The sequence below is a fragment of the Pleurodeles waltl genome, chromosome 1_2, assembly GCF_031143425.1.
Source record: "Pleurodeles waltl isolate 20211129_DDA chromosome 1_2, aPleWal1.hap1.20221129, whole genome shotgun sequence".
NCBI lineage: Eukaryota > Metazoa > Chordata > Amphibia > Caudata > Salamandridae > Pleurodeles > Pleurodeles waltl.
The window spans coordinates 275,815,261-275,835,254 of NC_090437.1; the positions used below are offsets into that span (position 1 = coordinate 275,815,261).

The 19,994-nt window shown below is 43.5% G+C and overlaps 1 protein-coding gene across 4 annotated transcripts in view; it reads right to left on the bottom strand.

The window, feature by feature from the left end:
* The window catches only part of UNC5C (unc-5 netrin receptor C), a 394,404-nt gene that overhangs the window by 133,456 nt on the left and 240,954 nt on the right, over positions 1-19,994 (bottom strand). For all 4 annotated transcript variants that reach the window (XM_069238193.1, XM_069238177.1, XM_069238185.1 and 1 more), the window contains exon 4: positions 8,660-8,763. In XM_069238193.1, the coding sequence (XP_069094294.1) occupies positions 8,660-8,763 (104 nt within the window). The remainder of the gene's footprint in view (positions 1-8,659; positions 8,764-19,994) is intronic.

Here is a 19,994-nt window from a genome sequence, read left to right on the forward strand (position 1 = left end):
CTTGAGAGCTCATTCACTCTGACAGTTTTCTTTCCCGAGTTCATCCTTCTGCCAGGTGCTGCCTGACACACCATGCAATGCTTGTCCCGTGTATAAGTGAATCACTAACTACATGGTGTCTAGGTTTTGTTATCCACACAACTTTCACAGGTCTACTACATCATGCCCTAATTGGTCTCTACCCTACTAATATTTACCCTTTTCCTTCGCCTATAATTCTATACTTTAACTGTTCGAATAAACCAGGTCTTTTACAACTGCACCCCGCAAAGCACTTACCCCACAATCCACCTACTTTCTTTATACAATATCCTTAGCAAGCATTTGCATAGGATTCTCATTCATGGATACTAATGAAGGATTCAGCTCGAAAACATAGCATTACACATCTCCAATTCAAAATGTGAGTGTCTGGAGGTCAGTGAGCTGCTTTTGAGGCTCTAGGTAGTGCACCGCTTGTGATTCCTAAACACCTTTCAATACAATATCATATTTATTTTGGTGTTTAAAGGTGCTGGGAATGAGAGGTGAGCACCTCGCATCAAGCAAGCTGTATTTTTAGCCAGTGTTGCCTCTTGATGGTTTGTGCGCCCATTGTAGAAATCTGTGTTCATGCTGCAAGCCACCAAGTGAAACCCAAGGGTGCCAGCTTGGCTGAGATGGGTACACCAATAAATTGGGGCTCCTGATAGCACCATTTATTTAGAGATATACAGTTGAATACTTGTGGCCATAAACACTGTATAAATACATTGCTATTTTGTTCAATATATAACACTGAGATTTTAAATAATCATATTGTATCACTCTTAAACAAGCATTTGCAATGCAATGGGTCTTGCATTTGCTCGAGTTAGAGCTATTAGCATTGTAAACTCCTAACCGGAGTTTTCTTGCCATATAAATTGAAAATAAAAAGTGAAACAGTTTCATATAAGCAAGCTGATTCAAAGCGCCATGCCATGAGGGTGAAGGAGACACACAAAAGGAAAAAGAAGTTAGCTTGCAGTCAAACATATCGGCAAAAGTGCAATTAGCCATGTAACCGGGTCGATGTCCAAGGCGGTATCCAAACTGCCCCAAGGGGGGACAAAGGGAAAGCATTTACCAATGATAACAAAGGATTTTTGAAGGGCAGGCCCATGAACGAGTGATATTGATTGGCGTGAGGTGGGTGTGGTTAAAAGCCCAAATAGATAACACATCAGAAAAGCTTGCACACTGCTATATTGAACATTAAAAGGCCCTTCTGGCAGTTTCTGTTGTTCCAAACTGTGTGTGCATCCAGCATGTCCACTGCTATAGGATTTAGAGTTACTGTTTGGCACTGTCCAATTCGACACACAAGTATTTACAAAATGAGCATAGTCAGATGAGATTAGCCAATATCATTGCATTTATTCCCATTTATGGACAACGGGGCCTGCTTTACACAACGTAAATAAAAACACCTTCTAAAGTTGGGCAAGAAAATGTACACAAAGAAGCAATTATCTTTTCTGCTGTGGATCCTTCTCTGAGCCTGGGGCAGCAGCCAGGAACAGCCACTTCAAGGCCTCTCCTAAGCCCTGCCTGGTCTCTTCGAATTTGCTTCATTGTAATTCCTTCAGTCACCACCATAACTTTTTAAGTTTTCAGAGTGCTTCCTCCATAGCTCTACCAGGCAATATGTCTTCCCAGTGGTATCACTCCTCCATTTTAAGAATCACTGGCCAAGAGGGAATCCTAAAGTCTGTCTCGTTAAAACCTGCACCTGCACAGAAGTGTGTACACATGAAAGTTCCAATTAGAAGATGCTAACTGCAGCAAAACATAAGCTGATCCCAAGCAACAGGGCCTGCAGTAGCCATATTAATAATCAATTAGATAACGCAACTACCTGGCGCGGATTGTAAGGAGCGGCCCCCCAGCTGTCACCAGCATTGTAACCCTGGCAAGGCGAGCTGTGGTAAACAAAGCCGGCGCACCACTCCATGCATCAGAGCAACCAGTCCCTCTGCCAATTAGCTCCAGCAGATTTCTCTTTACCTTTCAAATTAAAGAAGCAAATGTGGATTAATGTAATGCTGGGTTTTCAGCTCAATTGGGTCACAAAGTTGTACACCAGACTGTGCACTCCAATTAAACCTGTATGAGGAACAGCTCATTTATAATTAGCAAAGTAATTATCCCCGGTTAAAGGTGCAGCAAACCATGTATTTTAGCATCAAAGTATGGCATATTAACTAACGGTGCACCACACTGAAATGGGTAGGTCTGCCTCTCCCTCATGCACCGCATGGAATTCTTTTACCTGTAGGTATGTGTGTGTTTGTGGTGCGTGCATGTGTCTGTGCGTGTGTTTATTACGTATATCTGTGTTTGGAGTTAATTTGGGGTCAGCAGGGCTGGTTCAAGGGTCATAAATTGAAGATTTTGATTCTAGCTTAGATACAGGTTTATTTTATAGATAACTATACTCCCTGTTCTGTTTTGAGAGTAGTGTCTCATGAAGATTTGCTGTCTTTGGTCACATGTTTCCACCCTAATATTCTTACAAACTTCTCACTCAAGTAACAATAAAAGCAATAACTAGTAAAGATACTTCGTTAATGCCTCGCTTAAAGAATTGAAGGTCATTTAGAGGGAAAGACCACTCACAAAAAGAGCTCTCATTTTGTGCACCAATTTTTTTATACCAGTCTTTAATTTTAATGTGTGACCTGTGTCCTAAAAGGTCGCACTGCAAAATGTCCAGTCGTGAGGTCACAGAATGACCTACATAACGAATATTACTTATGCACGCCATTATTTGCCAAAGCCTGTGATTCACTACAATAAAAGCGATGGTGGTCTGAGAAGAACAGCGGACCATCATCAGTTAGTTTGCATTCCTGAACGGAAATCTTTTTTTTGTAAAGCACCCCTTTTTGTTCCTTAAACAAGCCTTTGCTGCTTAAAAAAACCCACTCCCGTTTGAGAGCACATGGGAGGAGCAGCCACTGTACCCTACGAAGTAGCCCAACACAATCCCGGGGAGAAGCCATCCAACGGGGACAGCTTTCCCTTTGCTCATCTGTTACCACCTCTGTTCAGAAGTCAGTAACTATTCAAATAGTGTACGGACACATTAGCATTCGCAAACCATGGATTCATATCACTCTGAATTGCAATTAAGAGGGGACTCCCCTTTTTAAGTGCAAATCAGAATGGACTGGGATACCAATTTTGCAATTTGGAAATACTTTTCGAACTTGCAAAATTTGTTTCATACTAGCACACTAGTGCTAGTCATTTTGGGGTCTCAGGACTGGGGTTTTTGCGAATCGCACGGATTGTGACAGAAGAGTGCCCCTTTCCATCTAAAACTAAGGTGCGTAGGGAAAATGCTGCTACTGAAATCTAATTTACAATGTGAAGGGATTATTTGCATCTTCAAAGGCCATATGCATGCAATGTTGTTAAATTTATTGCTCCACCATACAAATAAATTACATAGCCCTTTCATCATCAAAAAGCCATCCGAATCCAAGTACAAATGACATCTGTACCTAAGCATAGTTAAGACTGATTCTTCATGTTATATCATGAAGAAGCCAGAGTGCACATAAATTGAAAACTTGATGCTGGAGCAGAGTCTTTGTAAAATGTAACTATTATTTGAATGTCTGGGGTGAAATATTCTGCTGTTTTTATACTGGCAGGCCTTCCGAAGATAGCATGTTCAGATATTGACCCACTGTACACTATATAGGGGCTCATGCATCACCTCACTAATAATGAACAATGAGGTCTGAATGTGTCTTAGCACCTCCTTGTCCTTTGTGTAGGGGGCATAGGATTGCGGCTTGAGCCAGAAATATCCTTCAGTGACAGTGTGGACATTGTTGGTTATGGTTTTATCTGCTTTTTGTAATAGTCCATTTGGCCGTGTGCAGCGAGGGGGGGCACAGGTTCTGCAGATATTCTTCGTCAACATCTGACGGACCTTTGACTGTATGCTGGATGGGTGAGGCACCAGGCCTGGCCATGCTCCCAACTCTCCTAATGAGTTCAACCTCATTGAAAAGATGTGGCATGTGTTCATGTGGTGTGCTTATAGCTGTAGCAGCAGGGGTGGGCCGCAGGTCCTGGCCTCCGCCAAGGTCCCGTGCACCATCCTCTACAGCTGTCTGACCCTAGCCATGCATATCCTTTGGCCAGGCTCTTTGCTTTAGCTTTCACAGGCACTGGGCTCCCGCTGTATATGGCCTTAGGATCGTTGATGGAGCTGCACAAAAATGAGCACGATTGACCCAAAGTGAATGCACTATTTTTTTTTATTTGAGATAATTTGTCGAACAGCACCGAAGTTGCTAAGAAAGCAAAAATGCTTTTGTACCGCTCACCTAACCATAACAACACTGGTGCAATTGCTGTTAGTGTAATATATGTGTTTTACATTTAAAGTAAAATCCCTCACACCCTGAATGTCCACCCACACTTGTGATATTTGTTATATTATTAACCTTCAGCCAGTGGTAGGATGGCGGCAGGTGGATTTTTCCCCGCTATCCCAAGTCATCTGTGCGGTTTCATAGGTGGCAGATTTCTCTGAAACAAGCAAGGCTTAAACAAAAGGCCCTGTTCATCTCTAAATTAGAAAAATCATGTAATTCTTCAACCCACCGAGTTACCTTTCATCTTTTCATTTTTGTTAATTTATCTTACCAGCTCCAGCAAATGTCAGTAATAAAGTGCCACATTAAGGCGTTCATATCCATTACCGTTCTGGTCGATGTGCTTTTAATAGTACTGAAAAGACTCCACAAAGAAGCTCTATTAGGCTGTTCTCCAATCTGGGTGTTTGATCTCGCTCAAGACATCAAAAGCTAGGAGGAAAAAAATTAAGGCTGGCTCTTTTGAATGTCAAGCGGGCTTCAGGTTTTTGTGCTTGCCAAGTGTTAATTGGTGTCTGTCCTGAGCCCTGGTACAAATGCGATTCCTCGCCAATTAGCCTGCAGACACGAGCCTCTGCTCCTTGACAAAGTGAAACAATATGTTAGAAAGGGCGAGGGAGCTGTGACGCTGCCAGCTAACACAGGATCCCTTCACGTCACCCTGGACGCCAGCGCTCCTAACACAAACTGTGGCGCGCGCCCATCATCTGAGCCCATGGCGTTTGTCAATTGGGGCCTACATGACTACAAACCGAGACGCGTTCTCAACACGTGGGAAAAGGGGACAGATAAAGAGAATCAGTTTTTCGATTAATTTAGAGCCCGGGAATAATTTGTATGCGCTTATGATGAGGGCTTGTTGCCTAAGGGCTGTTGTTGATACAGAGGAGAATGGGAATCTTTTAGTAATCTTCGGTGGGTGTAATGGGGGATGTGTTAGGAAGGCCCTGGATAATGAAAGGAAAGAAAGAGGGTCCTTGGGGTTAACAAGGAACATAAAGAGTGTAGAGAGCAAGGATGAATGGACAATGTTTGATCAATATTTCGGGAATAGCAAGTGCTTCCTTAAAAGACACACCAACCAGAGGTTTATGGTCATTCTGAGGCAGTTGGTGTGAACCTGCATTTGTCAACACTGTAATGGGTGCAAAGCGATTGCAAGGCAACTGGGTCGAATTTTGGCCCACTTCAGTCTTTGCCACTTCTATCAGTACTGTTCTACTCATTCACATGCCCCACAATACATACGGTGCCACATTCCTCATGCCACTATGCCTTCCTGCTGCACTCTTTCACTCATCCCCTCCCTTGTGCTCCAGTGTCCACCTGCCATGCCCTATCCTCTACAATGCCCAGTAGCATAGCAAAGATGCCTTGGGTGGGCAAGGGAAACGGACTCCCTGATACCTGCTGAAGACAAGCAAAAATGGGCTGTAGTAAGTCCCTTAGACTCATGGAAACCAGTGACACCGCTTTTTCTGCACTAATGACATCTACGTCCATGACAGTTTCCCACACCACTCTTTACCACTGTCCCATCCTCCTCTCTATTCCATCCGAGCCACAATGCCCAACTCACCTGCCTTCCTCCTCTCTCCTTTTGGTCTAGTGGTGTCAGACCGACCAGTACTGGAGCATCCATCACCTAAGATCCTAAGGTCGCAATGCCTTAATGAGGTGGGTCAAATAATCTGTGGTCTCAGATGAGTTAAAAAATGACTCTTCGCAAGTAGCTTTCACAGAACTTAAAGGGAAATCGTGCTATTTGAAGGGAGACATGCATAATAATTGAATTCCCTCAATCATAAAGACAAAAAGATGTTAAGAAGTTCAAAACATATCTTTCTACACCGGTGATCAGACACTCCAAGACCCTAACACATTTGTCTCGGCACATGTGTGCTGTATAAGAGGCTGAAAGATGTAAATACAGATGTTAAGACACCCTTGTTAGATGTCCCAAAAATAAATAAAAACATTATCAGTGATTGTAGGACACTCGAAGCAATTTCAGCTATAGATTTGCCCTTAAGAAAAACACATCAAGGCTCCTTTGAGTGTTCAAGGTTGAGCCGGCCCAGATACCCCTGCGTAGCTGGGTGAGGATTCAACGAAGAAGCATGCCATTAAAAAGATCGGTAAGAGTCCCTTTAAAAACTATGAGGGATGCCTGGGTGGGTTAATGTTAGTCTGTATCCCCCGGTATATTCACTCCCTTTAATCCGTTGACTTTAAACATTGGAAGTTGAGTGACCCCATGAGTAAGCTTCTGTCTCCTTCCTAGTGATTGAGATGAAAAAAAAGTCAAGGGTGTCAGTGAGAAACAGCAGAAGTCACATTTTTACTAGGTATTCGATGAAATGTGGCGAGAGGGCAAGGTGGTTTGTTGTAAAAGAAAGGTAGGAAAACAGAGAATTGTGAGAGATTATAATCTCACTATTATGCACTATAAATAGTTTTTTTACATATGCATTCTGATGTAGTAGCATGCCCTGCCACATAATACCGCTAACAAGATATTATAAGCGAATATTAATGTGATGTACTTATGGGTGTTCCACTGTCAATGAAGTGGTTCCGTTCCTCCCTTTCGCAAACTTATCATGGGAGGAGAGAACCTGTCAAAAGAGGGAAGCGGCATAGCTAGAGAGAGGGTGTTCATGATGGTGGTGCACACTGCGAGCAGGCCGAGGAAGAGCAGAACGCCATCATAGGGACTAAGGATAAAGAGATCGCACAGAGCAGCCAAGCAGTCTATGGTGAAGGACATGCCACATTGGGCAGCCAAACCACCTCTTCCCAGCAGGCCTGTCATGCTCCAATGGAACTCCTTCTATTCTTCATCTGACTCTAACTCATGCTATCCATCTTCAGAGGAGCTCTGCCTGTTTCTGATGAACAAACTAGTCCAACTCCTCTACCTCCCCTCCCCTTCAAGGGATCGGTAGTCCTTTGATGCACACTCCCATTTGCAAGAACCATTATGATGAATTTGGTGTTAATGCTTCTATTGGTCATGATGTGAGGTTCATTGCTAAGCAGATTGCTCAGTGGAGGCTTCTGCATGATCTTTATATTTTTTCAATATATAAAAAATATGGTTCCATTTCTTGATTATACGGGGGAGATGCCTATATCTCATACGTGGTCCACCCAAAATACAATTCAGTGGTTAGTCAAAGCTCCATAGCAGCTTTAAGCCAGAGACATACTGCTTCATTCATGAGATCAGCATATACACAAACAGTTCTAAAATATCAGTTTCATTTTCTTTGCGATTCAGCCTCTTGAATGTAATTTTATTGCTAGTATTTGAACTGAGGTGAGAAGGGCAGCTGTGACCTTTCGTTGAAATTAGGCATAGGTGAGTCCACCTCCTTAATTGTGAAAGATGATATGACGATGAAAACGTTTAACCACCAATCATTATTAAATGTTGTCATAACCCCCTCACCTCAATATCAAAACCACCAGTCTGGCAAAAAGCAAGCAAACTATCCAGATTTTGTTAATGCCGTAAAAATCCCCCTACAAACCAACTCCTCGTTGATCACTACAGGTGAAATGATAAAAATAATAATATCATCAGAAGGATGCAAATGTGGTAATTTTCTGGTGCTCAAGAAACAATCAATTTTCCAACCAATCAGATATCAATCTGGACTCCAGCCAGGCTTTAATTGCAAATAAATAACAGAGATATGCTGTGTCAGAAGATAGATTAATATGTTCTGAATTCGAGCTCTGAAGTTTTTTTTATCAGATTTCCCCAATGCTAGCCTTCTCAGTGATTCATTAATTTCTTATTTTTTCTGTGAGCGATTACATCCTGGTGGGATTTTTTTAATACACTTGATGAAGCATCCAAGCTGTGCTAGCCAGGAAGAGTTTATTATTTTTCTAAAGATAACAGAATGGACGTCTATACTTCCTAAATCTCAACCAATGCGAAAAACCCAACCTAAAGATCTCTGCATTCTGATTTGTCGAAAGGCGTGAGAAAAGAAATAGTCCACCAAACCTGGCAGTCGCTCTGCCCTGCAGCACATTCTAATTGACTTTGAAGTCATTAATCAGTTCCCAATCAATCTATCTTGCTATATGGAGGGTCGGCGGTTAGGGCTGCATTACCGCACATCCATCATGCCATAGTCTGATTCACTGCGCCATTAGCGGCAGATTAGGCCCTGTTAGGATAAAGAGGAGCCCGTTGCTGCTGGGAGCCAGCTCGCGCCACTCACCTCAGCCACCGGGATTCCTTCAGGCGGCCGGCACTGCAGCAGGACTTCCTGTTCCAGAGACACTTCCTTCCCCAGGGGCTCCTGCTCAAAGGTCTTCCGTAAATCTAGAAACAGGTCATTAGAAGCAAGGATCTTTTAGTTTTCTTCAAATCATTTAGTTGCCCCCTTTTAAGTTTTGTCATCAGAAATTTAAGAAAAACATTAATTTGCACATACACACTGGCATTATCCGATGCAGTTTCTGACGCACAAAGCTCTCCTCCACAAAGCGACTGGTTTGCTTTTCAGGGGCTTTTTTGCACGTAAACGGATATAATTATTTGTCACAGCACAAAACAGACTTTCATCAGGATCCACAGAATCCTATTATAATGAAGGAGAATTACATTTGCGAATCCTCCCAAAGAGCTGGGGACATAGATGCATGCCTGTGACCGACACCATATTTCTAGCCTGCATTCCAAACAGCAAAATATAAACTCATTTTTTAATGAATCACACCTTTTCAAATTCAGAACTCAAATATTGTTCAGACCCACATCTGGTTTGCTTTCCTACCACGATGATGGCTATTCAGAAATTATATTGATGAGCCGAGTCTGAAATCCACACAACCAGTTACTTGTCTCCAGACGTGAATCCCCTTTAGAACACTTCAACTTTCTTCTCATTTGACTGTAGATGTTCTGGACCTCTACCGAATCGTATAATTTCTCACATGTTAAAATTAGACAGTATTTTACTGCCTCCAAACGTTTGGTGTTTTTAGGTAAGTGACTAGTGCCTGTAGATATTGGACCTAACAACAAATTACTAATAAGTCTTTTGCATTGATTTGGCATGCAAAGTAGCGTTTAGACATTAATATGGTATATGTTCACATTTCCCCTCATAAATGACATAATTGTTTAAACCATGGGTTTAACATTCGAACTTTGGTGGGCGGTGGGAAGGCGCAGGGAGGTGCATAGTTTTTTGAGGCCCACCTCAAACATTTTGAAATGCTGCCACTAACAGCCCGGGACCTATGTGATTTGCAAGTGTTCCACAACCACAGTAAGACTCACTAAATTCTACTTGTCTCGATATAAATAACATTTATTTTCTATTGTTTGTATTTTATTCTTAATGTGTAGTTTTTGTACAATGCTTTCATGGTCCCTTGGATGAGTATATCCACACTAAGTAAAATGGTAAGATGGGTTGTGTATCGAGACCTAGACAAGGTTGGATTGTCCTTTAGGGCGATCAGGCAGTGTCCGAGGGGCTGGTCTGAAAAGTTAGTGTATTGATCGTCTTTTGTTGGCTCTTTGTGGGCCACTTTTTAGTGTTGAGTGCCTTGAAACTGATGCCTGCAGCAAGCCCAATATATATAAAGTATTCCATACCTTGAAAAACACTTATACAAATTGAAAACTGCCCCAATCTGCAAACATGGACCACTTTCTAGCTATCTAACTCACCAATGAGGGTCACTTTTATTTTAGTGACAGGGCCTAATTTCTGTTCCAGTCCGACCTTGGACCTAGGTTCCATCCGGACACTAAGCTGTTCCATAAACCTCCCCGATCACTGGCCAGTGGACCCCTCTAGGCCTCAAAAAGCTCACCACAGTTTCACATGGATAACCTGTTCCCTTGCATCTGAAAGAAGGAGGGATGCTATAATACACATTGAAATACCTTGAGCAATGGCATACAAAACAAAAAAACCACTTTTCAACAGAAAAAAACTTTTCGGAAGAGTGTCTGCCAATACACGTCTGTGGGAGGAGGGGAGGCTGGAAGAAACATGGAAGAAAACCTCCAAAGGACCGCTAGACATCGCATGCAGCTGCCGTTCAAAAGGTGGCACAAACATAGCAGAAGAAATCGCAAAAGGGACTTGGCCAAGTGGGCCTTAGTGCTTCTCAATTATGTCTACTGCATAGAGCCCAGCAGGATGAGTGATATACAAAGAGAATCTGAGCGTTTGGCACGACTCCACCATCAGCTGCCATTCTTCTCTGTTCAAGGTCTCTTTTTGCAAGGCCTCCATGGCACTGATGCCTGGTATTTAACCCGGCACCTAGGGATTAGCTACTTCGTTATAAACGTATGCAAGATACTTCAAACAATACCACTGGGTCGGTGCCTCATGTACACCTATACACGTTAACAAAAGCACTCTCCGTGTTGCTGTTGCACAGAGAAGCTGAAGATATCCAGCTTTTAGTAAGTATTTATTGTGAAGAACGTGGCCTTGCTATCTCGACCAACAAATGATACATAAAAACTTTATAAGTAGGGGTGGTTACAAGGAGGTACCATAATGCATGAAGGTCTGCAGAGCAAGGCACAAACAAGGTGAGCAAAATGTCTCTGACGTTGTGGTGCAACGGGCACAGCTGCCCTCTCATTAATGTCATGTGACTTTCTGTTAAAAGCATAATTTCGGGATAAAATATATGTTCCACAGCAACAGCGACTACCAGTCAGAGTAAGACAAGGGATTAGTCCATCTCATGGTGTTATATGTTAAGAAAGTGCTCGGTCTGCTTTCTGAAGTTATAAGTCGCTGCCATTACCAGAGGGACATGCAGCACACCTTCTCAAATGAGCTTGTCACTCAGCAGTGCCCGCCTCCCCGTGTCGCTCAATTACGTTGAGTATTCTCTTGCGCAGGTCAGCATCCCCTCTTACCCATGTCCCACTTCACTGGCCACGTCCATGAGACAGAGGCCGCACATATTAGAACTGAGATTAGACCACCGGGGCTGCCGGCATTTTGTCAAATCTCACTTCTCCTGGCCCTTCAACTTTGACGGACACCGCTAATGTCAATGGCACTCATTCTGCTGCGGCAAATTAAGAAATGCACTGAACTCTACAGACCCTAAAATTCAATCACGGCCAAACTCGAAAATAAAATGGTGACCCCATTTTGCCCTAAGCTTTAAATGAGGTTTCTGAGCAAAAAGGTACAAACCCAATCCTACAGAATCCGCTGCAGACATTTAGGATCAGAACTTTAGGCCAGTCACCCTCCCCCAACCATGACATATGCTTTGTCTTTGATAGAGTGCGGTATTTGTCATTTAGGGTGGGCGTCGCTCTTCGGTTATCCTTTGTCATCACTGAGCAATGGGCTTACTGGCAGTCCACATCGCCTTACAGACAAACCTAATTCAAATTTGACTAATGAATGAGTACATAAAGGGGACACTTGACAGAAATTAGATGTAAACCTGGAGGAGCGCGGAGAACAATAATGCATTACTGTCGCGGGAAGACGAATTTGTGACCTTGATGGACCTTAGGGAATCTTCCATACTCTTCAGCAGAGCTGTCTCCTGAAACTCTGGCGAGAACATTGCTGCTGAAAACCAGCAAATCAAAGCCTTTACAAAATCAAAGCTGCATCGCTTACAGCGGCCTAGCTCCAATCAGATGTAGAAAGAACTGACAAATGCAAAGTCAATTTTAATGCAAGCGACACTAGAGGAGACCCCTGCTCTGCTACATGTGCTTGAGGGATGAAAAGGCGAGTGCCGCTGTATTTATTTCGACGACCCTTCCAAGAAGCCCACTCTCAACTGCAAGGCGAAAATGAGTTTGATCACCTGTTAATCTGGAGCAGCTTACTACCACGACACCCCCCTGTCACCCAGTCTTGTGATATGAACACTGAAGAGCCTGCTTTTTGAAGGCATGTCTCAGTGAACACGGGCAGGGGAGACATTAACAGGGTGCTGGATATCACAGAGCCGACAGTTAATCAAAAGGGGTTCCGGTAGATCAATGCAGTTGTGTTGTTCTTGCATTCCACAATAGATATATCTACAGAAGAAGGCAGGCAAAATGGAAATAATGATTGTGGTATATGAAGATAGCTAAATGATGAGCCAGGGAAAGATGGTGTCTGCGCTGAATGGGATTTGAGCACTTTGTGTGTGAAGAAAACACTTTTATGCTCCAGGGTTTTACGAAGCAATCCGAGATCATCGTTGTGGATATTTTGTGTTCTTAGAACCAGCCCTTGGTAGTCAGAGGTGGTATTATCATCTCAGAACCTAAAGTAATTGGTCCTCACCTTTTTATTATTGTTGCATGTACCATGTGGACCACGTCCTAGGCCAGGATCTGTTTTGATTGTTCAGAATATAACTGCTTGAATGTTGAGACATGACACACATTCCATGAAAATGACTCTATGTGTCTTAAATAGCGCAGGCTGAAAATGAGACCTAACATGGCTGGATCACACCACAGGGCTGTACACTTGACCGCTCCTGGGGGTCAACATAGAATATCCTCTCAATTTTCAGGTGCTGGGCCTTGATGACCTACCTCGAGCTTACCATGTGATGCTGGCTGAGCATGAATGTAAGAATATGCAATATTTGTAATGCTCTGCCCAGAAGAATAGACAGCACTTCTGTCACCAGGTTAAGGGCACCTCTATCTATAGGACACATAGGTGGTTGCATATGATACCTTTCATCACAAGCACTACCACCACGTAGTTCTCTAGTATTTGGCAGCAGGTTTGGAGTTTCAAACATGAAATAAATGTGGGTGGGAGGAGTATAACATGTACCTAGATTTATGTAGCAAATATGGTCAGGCTGCCCTATGCCAGGCATTCTAAAATCGAGGCAAAACGTATGCCTACTGTTATCATTGATACAATGTACTTTCCTTTTTTATGTTTTGTAATAGTCCTTCGTTGTGGCATGTTACCATACTAAGGGATGGACTGGCCTATAGGGCAATCAAGCAAAGCCCGAAAGGCTGCTCTGACAGGTCAGTGTGCGGGTTGGCTTTCAGGTTCTATGTGAGCCTGTAGTATAGGCTGCTGAGCTGGTTTTCACTCTTCATTTCCCTGATATTAAAACAAATATCCTGTCCCATGCTCAAATCTGTGAATTCTTCCATAGCTTGAAAAACACTTAGAAGGTGTGTCTTTACAATTCTGTAACTGCCACAACTTGCAAATATGGGCCACTTACTAGCTATCTAATTAGTTAATGGGGCCACGTTTATTTTGGTGCCTGGGCCTATTTTCGACCCCAGTCCCACCCTGGCCATACTGAAAGGTTCCATTGATTGGTTGATAAAGAGATAAAACCTGCTAACCCGATCCTGAATTGCTGCAACATTGCTAGAAGTGTAGAAGATCATATGACAAATTTATGGAGCAGGAAAATATGAAATAAGTAACGTGAATAAAATACACAAACTCTGCTTTTTAATTGCACCTTTCTGCCGACAGTGACTTTGGTCACCCAATTTGCTATAAACTACCACTGCCCCAAATAGGTTCAGACAATCTATGTGCACGTTTTCACCTCACATACTTGGGTGCACATCAGTAACATTCTCTTTAAGAAAGGTTAATCTGTTATTACTTCCTCCAATCTTGAGAACCCTACTGCGGTGCGCCACTTATCACACATCACTTAGGTTCACATGTAAGGCACTGCATCTCACCAGCTCTCTCACTGCGGAAGGAGCCAACTACTGAATGTATTCCGCAGGGACTCATTTATTGCAATCTCACTCAATGGAGTGGTCACAAGAGCAATAAACAAAACAGGCATTACTTCCTGCAGATGAGTGTCGTGGCCGACAAAACATTCTGGAGGAGGGGTCAAGGCCCGGAGACGCCTTCAGCTATTGACAGCAGTTCTTAGCCTACATTCAGCTCTATCTGTACCCAATGCTTTGTCCTTGATGGAATTAATGGAAAACACGTTTGTAGTGTGACCCGAAGGCCTTCACACATCACATGCAAACCACAATACTCGTTTATCACACATGCTCTGAAGTACAGACAGAGCGGCAGGCGCACGCTGAGGAAAAGTGCATGTCTCCTGGCAATTTGCAGGTGAGGTGGACTCAGAAAAGAGATATTGGTATTGCATAAATAGCTGATGCTTGGCATAAGTAACTGAACAAAACGTGATAGTGATAAATTGATTATTGATTGCCTGGCATGTGCTCATGAAAGCATGCTTGGATACTTACAAACGGGACTACTACAAAGATAAGGGTTCATTTAAAGGCGTAATGTATTGATACACGTCAACAACTACAAGCATTTGGTGCTCATTATTATAACATACGAAGGACCAGATGTAGCAAAGGTTTTTACCCATTCTGTGTCTATGGGAAAAAGTGTTCGTACATATGGGCCGAAATGTTTTGCTTTCTTTACTTTGATTCTCATTAACCACAATTTATACGTTTTTTGTAAATGGAAACTGCCAAGCTTTCAAGCTATCTTTCCTTTTTTCTATCCTTTCCGTTTTCTTAATTCCCTCACCTTTTTACTGCCTGCCTCTTTCTCCGCTTTCATATTTCATTTTCACTCTGTTGCTCAATCCATATACCCTATTTATATGTTACACTGTACCGTGTTGTTGATCTTGTTGATCTCTAAGGAGAAGCACAAGCTCCATGGTAGAGCAGACTTATAGGCTCATTACCAGTCCTGCGGTGGTTGGGGTAGTCTTACAGTACATACCAAATATCAATATCGTACGGCTCAGCGTTTACAGTGTGCAGTATTACTTTCACATACAAGGTTTTGCAGCTTTGAATGGGGATAAAGGAAAAGGTTACTTACCCAGTAAGCATCTGTTTGTGGCATGTAGTGCTGTAGATTCACACGCTCTGTATACTCCTGCCATCTACAGTTGGGTCCGGAGTGGTACAAGTTGTTTTTCTTCGAAGAAGCGTTTTGAGTCACGGGATTAAGTGACTCCTCCTCTCGGTGACAGTGCGCATGGACAACGACTTCTTTGTTAAGATTGTTTTCCCACAGGCAGGTGAGAAAGGAGTGTACAAGAAGTATAGAGAAAGAGATGTTCATGCAAATGTAACTAGATATGTAGAAATATATACAAACATAATGTAACTGGAATGGCCACAGGCATCCGGGGAGGAGGACAGGTGCATGTGAATCTACAGCACTATATGCCACAAACACATGCTTACTGGGTAGGTAACATTTTCCGTTCAATGGCATGTGTTGCTGTAGATACACATGCTCTGCATAGACTGTGAAGCAGTCCCTCCATAATAGCGGTGGTTAGCCTGTGGAAGTTGCAATTGACTGGAAAAGTTTTCGTAGCATAGCCTGACCTGCATTGGCTTGCTGACGTGCTAGTACATCCACACAGTAATGTTTTGTGAATGTATATGCTGTAGACAATGAAGCTGCCTTAAATATGTAATCTATGGGGATTCTTCCAAGTAAGGCCATAGTGGCATCTTTTTTCCTAGTAGAATGTGCACTAGGAGTAAGAGGTAACTGTCTATTTGCTTTAGCATACCAAGTCTGTATACACTTAGCTATCCATCTAGCTATGCTGTTTTTAGATATTGGACAGTCCTTGTGAGGTAGTGGAAAGGCTGCAAAGAGCTGTTTAGTTCTCCTAAACTCTTTGGCTTTGTCAATGTAAAATGGGAGTGCTCTGTTAGCATTTAGAATGTGGAGAACTTTTTCCGCAACAGAGTAGGGATTGCAGAAAGAAGGGTGGTAGCTCAATGGATTGGTTTGGGTTGAATTGTGAAACCACTTTAGGAAGGACTTTTGGGTTTGTGCAAAGGACTACCTTGTCTCTATGAATTTGGAAGAAATGTACTTCTGAGGTTAGGGCCTGGAGCTCACTGACATGTCTAAGTGATGTGATGGCAACTAAGAAAGCCATCTTCTAAGAAAGGTATTACAGAGTACATGAATGAAGTGGCTCAAAAGGAGGGCCCATGATCCTGGTTAGCACAATATTGAGATTCCAGGATGGGGCAGAAGGAACCCTGGGTGGAATGACCCTCTTACGGCCTTCCATGAACGTTTTAATGACTGGAATTCTGAACCAAGAAGTATGTTGTCTGTTTTGTACATATGCAGCAATAGCTACAAGATGTAAGCAAATGGAAGTGTAAGCTATATTTGCTTTTTGTAAATGGAACAAATAACAAACAATGTCTTGAACATTAGCTTTAATGGGATCAATATGTTTGGGTTGGTAGTAGCAAACAGAACGTTTCCATTTTACAGCATAAAATGCTCTAGTTGTGGGTCTATGAGCTTCCCTGAGAATATCCATGGATTCCGCAAGCAATCCTCAGTAACCAAATTCTATGACTTCAGGAGCCATATCGCAATGTTGAGTGACATGGGGTCTGGATGTCTAAGCTGTCCTTGATTTTGAGTGAGAAGGTCTGGCCTGTTGGGGAGCTTCTCATGGGGAACTACTGATAGGTCCAGAAGTGTGGTGAACCATTTCTGACGTGCCCAAGTGGGAGCTATAAGGATCATAGTGAGAGATGTTTGCCTGATCCTCCGAACCAGAAATAGAATGAGAGGGAGAGGTGGAAAAGCGTAAGCAGATATCCCTGGTCAGTTCATCCATATATCCCTGCCCTTAAATAGAGGATGTGGGTACCTGAGATGAAGCTTGGGCATTTTGCATTTTCTGCTGTGGTGAAAAGGTCTATATGAGGAGTTCCTCACTTTGTGAAGTATGTTTGAAGGACTTGTCAGTGGAGTTCCCATTAGTGGACTTGTTGCTGCATCTTGCTGAGCAGGTCTGCAAAGACGTTGTCCGTCCCTGGAAGATACTCTGACACCAGGTGAATGTGGTGGTGGAAAGCCCACTTCCAAATTGTCAGAGAGAGTTGTGACAATTGGGGTGACTGTGTTTCCCCTGTTTTTGTAGATAATACATGGCTTTCATGTTATCCCTGTGGACTAAGACAACCTTGTGAGACAGGTGATGAAGAAATTCTTTCAGGGCTAGGAATACTGCCTGAAGCTCAAGGTAATTGAGATGTAGGGATTGGTAACTGAGATCCCAGAGGCCCTGTACAGTGAGGTCTTGAAGGTGAGTTCTGGATCCCATCAGTGACGCATCTGTGGTCAGAATGACCTGAGGCACAGGGCCCAAAAATGCCATCCCTTTCAACAGGTTGGTGGTGTTCCACCATTGCAAAGAAGGGTGAGTATGGTGCTCTAAGAACGCTAGATATTCCAGTTGACCCTGTGCCTGAGACCACTGACGAGACAGACACTGCTGTACCGGACGCATGTGGAGTCTGGTATGGGGAACAATGGCAATGCAGGACGCCATCATCTCTAACAGATGCATAAAAGTCCTGACTGAGTATGTGCAATTCTCCTGAAACTGGGAAGAAGAGACTGAAAACTCTGAATGTGGGCAGGGTGGGAGTATGCTAGTACCAACTCTGCATTGAGAATAGCTCCTAGATAGGGCTGTATCTAAAGGGGTTGGGATTTGGAAAATTTGATTGTGAATGCCAGAGTGTGAAGGAGATCCACTGTCAACAGAGTGTGATATTGGCACTGTCATAAGGTACTGGTTTTGATAAGCCAGTCATCCAGTCATGGATGTTCTTTCTTCTGCTGTGTGCGACAACTACTGCTAAACACTTTGTGAAGATTCTGGGAGTGGCCGTGACCCCGAAACGCAGGAGTTTGAACTGGTAATGGTTACCTGCAATAAAGAACCTCAGGTATTTTTGGTGTGCAGAGTGAATGGGAATATGAAAGTAGGCGTCCTTTAGATCTAGAGCTGTCATAAAGTTGCCTTGTTGCAGAAGTGGAATAACATCTTGAAGAGTAACCATGTGAAAGTGTTCTGACAGAATGTACTAATTTAATGGTCTGTGGTCTAGAATAGGCATGAGACAGCCGTCCTTTTTGGAAATGAGGAAGTATAGGGAGTATACCCCAGATCACTGGTGTTGCAAGGGAACATGCCTTTTTGAGAAGAAGGGATTGAGTCTCGTGTTTGAGAAAGGTGAGGTGCCCGTGGGATAGCCTGTAAGTGTGAGGGGGAATATTTGGAGGAGTGGTAATGAGCTCCAGACGATAAACATGTTGGATAATGGAAAGGACCCATTGGTCTGTGGTGCTGTTGAGCCATTCTGAATGAAAATTTTGGAGTCATCCCCTGACAGGTGTGGAGTGAGCGGTGGAAAGACAGAGGTAGTCACTGCTTTGCAGTGGAGGAAGAGCATCGGGAGACTAAGCTCTTACCTCTGCCCTTACTGTTGTTGCCTCTGTAGGACCCTCTATAGAAATCCCTAGAATAGGAGGGTGGAGGTTGTCTGCTTTGGGAAATAGATGCCTCAGAGGATGTGGATCTGTAGGTACTTCTGAAAGTGAATGTAGAGCACCCAGGGCTTTTGCTGTGTCTGTGACCTTTTTTAGCTTCTTAAGGGTAGTATCCACTTGAGAGCCAAAAAGTTGCTCCTTATCAAATGGCATGTTAGGGACCACTTGCTGTACTTCTGGTTTGAAACCAGAGCAGCCGAGCCATGCATGCCTTCTTTTTAGGACACTCGTATTGATGCAGCATGCAGCCGTATCTGCGGCATCCAGGGTACAACGGATAGAATTATTACATAATGTTTGCCTCTCAGCAGCAATTTGTTGCCCTCTCTTGTGATACACATCTAGGAGAAATTGGAGGAGCTCCTCCATTTCATCCCAGTAATCCGTGTCATATCTAGCCAGTAACGCCTGTGGATTGGCGATACACCAAGGGTTAGCTGCCTGTTCAGCAACTCTTTTCCCAGCAGAATCAATTTTCTTGCTCTCTTTTGGGCTGAAATCTCCTGGAGCAGGTAAAGCAGGAGAAAGAGGAGGAGAGGGAGGTAGAGAAGAAGAAGGGGTTGGAAGAGGAGGGGAGGAGGGGAGGGTGGATCATGAGGAGGAGAAGGAAGTGGAGAAGGCTTGTGAGGTGGGCTGGTGGCCTTTTCCTTGCTTCTTTTGTTTGGAGATGAAGTAGTGTCCAGAGCTTGTGGAAAAGACAGCTTCCTTTTGATCAGTATAAGGAGAGAAGCAATAATGCATCCTGTACCCTCCTGAAAATGGAGATGGTGCTGACGAGCCCCCATAGTCTCCACACTGGGTTCCACAGGAGAAGATGTAGATGAAGACTGACTGGCATCTCTCTGCTCTGAGGCTTTCGGATCTGTGGATTTCGGCACCTAAGTCTTCGGTCGGTGCAATCTCATCAGCACTGAGGTGGAGGCAGTAGCCAGTCGACTCAGGGGTGAAGTTTGGAATCTATGTTTCAGGCCAAGGTGCTGGAGGTCAAAGCTGAAGATGATGATTTTTCTGATTTTGGCTGTTTCTAGATCTAAGCCAGAGCGCAGTGCAGCTAAAACAGATTTTCAGATCCAGCCATGGCGTGGTGGCAGTCCGGTGAACTCGGAAAGGGGCTTTTTCATAGTATTGGTGTCAGTATGCATGGCCACGGTACTCATGGGTTGTACAGATGTTACCTCCTGGCTTTCAATGTTCGACTGCACATCAGAGT